General features: G+C 44.9%; 1 protein-coding gene across 1 annotated transcript; it reads right to left on the bottom strand.

Moving 5' to 3' along the window:
- Positions 1-927, bottom strand: LOC122475383 (olfactory receptor 1L6-like). The gene has a single exon (XM_043567309.1). The coding sequence runs from the start codon at positions 925-927 to the stop codon at positions 1-3; it is 927 nt and encodes a 308-aa protein (XP_043423244.1).
- Between the last annotated feature and the right edge of the window lie 2,623 nt (positions 928-3,550).

The raw sequence follows: 3,550 nt of genomic DNA, 5'->3' as shown, positions 1-3,550 counted from the left end.
TTATACTCTCCTGATCAGCTTTTTCAAGGCCTGCTTCATGTCCTTATTCCTAAGACTATAAATAAAAGGATTCAGCATGGGGGTAACCACTGTGTAGATGACAGTGATCACACGATCCTTTGTCACTGAGTAGGTGGATGAGGGGCGAATGTACATGAATATTATGGTCCCATAGAAGAGTGCCACAACTGTGAGGTGGGACCCACAGGTGGATAAGACCTTGTGCCTGCCTCCTCGAGAAGGGACCCTCAGAACGGCACGGGTGATGTGGACGTAAGATACAATGATCAAGATGAAGGGACTCATGATCACCACGGAGCCCTCTGTGAAGGCCAAAAGCTCATTGACAGAGGTGTCAGAGCAGGAGAGCGTCAGCAGTGGCTGGACGTCACAGAAGAAGTGGTGGATGACGTTGGGCCCACAGAAGGAGAGGCGGGCCATGAGAATCGTGTGGGTGAGTGAGTGAAGGTGGGACAGCACCCAGGACACTGTCACCAGCAGGAGACAGCGCTGGGGGCTCATGGTCGTGGTGTAATGCAGTGGGTTACAGATGGCCATGTAGCGGTCAATAGCCATGGCAGCCAGGAGGAAGCTGTCAGTGATCCCAAAGGCCACAAAGAAATACATCTGTGTGAGGCACTGGGCAAAGGAGATCTTCTTGGTCTTGGTCAACATGTTTGCCAGCATCCGTGGCACGATGACGGTTGTAAAGCAGACATCTACCAGGGACAGATTGGAGAGGAAGAAGTACATGGGGGTGTGGAGGCGGGTGTCCCCCCGGATGGCTGCAATGATGACTGAGTTGCCAGCCACGTTGACCAGATACATGCCTAGGAAGCTGGTAAAGAGCCACTCCTGATATTTGGGGTCACTGGTCAGTCCCAGAAGGAAGAATCCAGGAATATGGCTCTGGTTTCCCTTCAGCATGGATTTCCTATAAATAAAAAATATGAAGGAATGTTAGGTGTGTGTCCTGGCTTGGGGTCTTCAGTCTGGTAGAGGGGATATCTTAAAACTTGTTCCAGCTTGTGTGCTGCAGAAGGAGAGTCATCATGCAGCCCACCATGTATTCTATGATAGAACTCCATAACTTCATAGAATTGGTGTTGGCTCTCTTGATTTCATTTCATTTTTATTTTTATTTTTTTGAGAGAGAGAGCAGAGTGGCAGAGGGAGGGAAAAAATCTTTAGCAGATTCAACACCCAGCATAGAGCCTAACATGGGGCTCGATCTCATGACTGTGAGATCATGACCTGAGCCAAAATCAAGAGTTGGCTGGCCACTCAGGTGCCTCTGGCTACCTTGATTTCAATTCCAACTTTGCGTCTAATTTTGTGAACTTGAACAAAGTACTTCATCTCTTGTTTTTGATCCAAAGACAAAACTTGTAATACTCATGTTCTTGGGCTATTCTGACAATATGTGGTAAAGATACTTGGAAAATTGTTCAGAAGGTAATCATTTTGCTTTATTTCCCAAGTTGTATCTAAGATACATCCTTTTGCTCTGTCTGGCCTCAGTTTTTAAAAAAAAAATTTTTTTTTAATGTTTATTTTTGAGACAGAGAGAGACAGAGCATGAACAGGGGAGGGTAGGAGAGAGAGGGAGACACAGAATCTGAAACAGGCTCCGGGCTCTGAGCTATCAGCACAGAGCCCGATGCGGGGCTCGAACCCACGGACCATGAGATCATGACCTGGGCTGAAGTCGGACGCTCAACCAACTGAGCCACCCAGGCGCCCCTGACCTCAGTTTTTGATCAGCTGCCAGCCCCTAGTTGCTTACACCTGGTGCTTCTGGCCTGGATTTCTCTCTTTCTGCTCCCCCTATATAAGAAAAGTAGGGTAACCTAAATTCTCCCTATAGAAATCACATAAATACTGTAGAGATTGCATTCTTGGACCCAGCTCCTCTTAAAAAAAGTGGTTTTGGAATGCATTTGAGAGTTTAATTATGGGCAAGAAGGTCAGACTAGGAATGGCTGGGACCTGGAAATTTGACATGTGTGTCAAGGTGTGGAATTGTCAAGGGTAAGGGAGAAGTTGGAGAACTGACTCTGGCAGAGGAAGTTCAGTTACCCAACATTGAGCTTGGTGGTTTAGGGAGGTGGGTGGCATCAAGGTAGACACAGAGGAGCTAAATGGTGAGTGCTCTTATGGACAAGAAGACTCTAAGGGGTGAGAGAGTGGGCAACAGAAATGTGGGAATATGCAGTATTTTGGCAAAAGAATACTGAGAGGTATGCACAGAAAGGTGCCAAGGTTCAGAATGTGTTCTTTGTCCTCACAAAGGCAAGAGCCAAGGAGAATAAGCCAAGGCTCCAGTGTGGCAGGAGTTGAGGCACTAGTTACCTATCTACCAAGGTGGGGGTTCATTTGTAGTAGGACACAACAAGAAGCCATTTGGACATAGAATTAGAACCAGCCAGCAGCCACCTTGGTTGACAGTGAGATGCTGAGTCACAGAGCCATGCACTCCATATGCCCACCCCGCCTTAGGACAGGATTGTTTTTAGAGAAAAGAGCAGAAAAGAGAGCCTATAAGTAGTGGTCAAATAATGTTAGGTAAGGGAGGATACAGTTAGGGATACAGTTTGAATGAGAGAAGTCCACATCCTGTACTCCTTTGTGTCTTCATCATCTTTCTGATACTTTTGACAATCAGAAACAAATCTTTTTTAATGCTTAGTGATCTTGAATGAAATTCATGGCCCTGCTTAGGAGAACTCAGGCTTTTGTTTCTCTTTTAACCTTTGAACAAGTGCATGCACACAGCAGCATTGTTTTCTGAAGTATTTCCTTCCCCTCTGAGATACTTGGTGCTCGGAAGGTCCAAATTGGATCTTTCCACTAGGCAAGGGTCCTTTAAGGCATGGACAACATGTAGACAGGTCTGTGGTAAAAGTGCTACCTAGGCAGGGTCCAAGTTTGTTTTGCTTCTTACTGGTTTCCACCTGGCTCACAATTACTGGCTCACAGAAATGTTATCCCTGACCATCCCTTATAAGACTGTGGGTTTTACATTAGTAACTGGGAGACTAGACTCCTAGGAAAGTCAATGGGAAAAATTCATGATTTGGGAATTAGTTTTGGTTCAGATACTGGCTATTTCCCATTGGGAATATTTGTTTTCATTTTTTTTTTCTCATCTGAAAAATGGGGAAGATAAAATGTCATCTCTTGAAGTTTACTGTTAAGTTCAAGTAAGATAACATATCTGAAAAGTGTTTGAGAACTACAATTTCTGTGTAAGTGTTGCTTATACTAATAATACTATTTCTTGTTAGTATTCCATACTTAATTGTGTACAACTGAAAAATAATAGATGCAATTTGGAGGAAGTCAGGCAGAGGGTAAGGGTAGTAGATGCAGTCTATGGTAAGCCAGGCTAGTGTATTTGAGGAGGAAATAGAGTGGTCATTGGAAGGAGTGCTAAGCTACTTGTTAAGCTAGAGGGGACAGCAGAGCGACAGGGTACAGACCTAGGACAAAGTCGTCTTTCCCAGGAAAAGAGGTAAAGGAACAAAAGTCCTCAAGGATTTTCTATTCT

Source organism: Prionailurus bengalensis, chromosome D4, assembly GCF_016509475.1.
Source record: "Prionailurus bengalensis isolate Pbe53 chromosome D4, Fcat_Pben_1.1_paternal_pri, whole genome shotgun sequence".
NCBI classification, from domain to species: Eukaryota; Metazoa; Chordata; class Mammalia; order Carnivora; family Felidae; genus Prionailurus; species Prionailurus bengalensis.
This window is presented reverse-complemented; position numbering and strand designations above follow the sequence as displayed.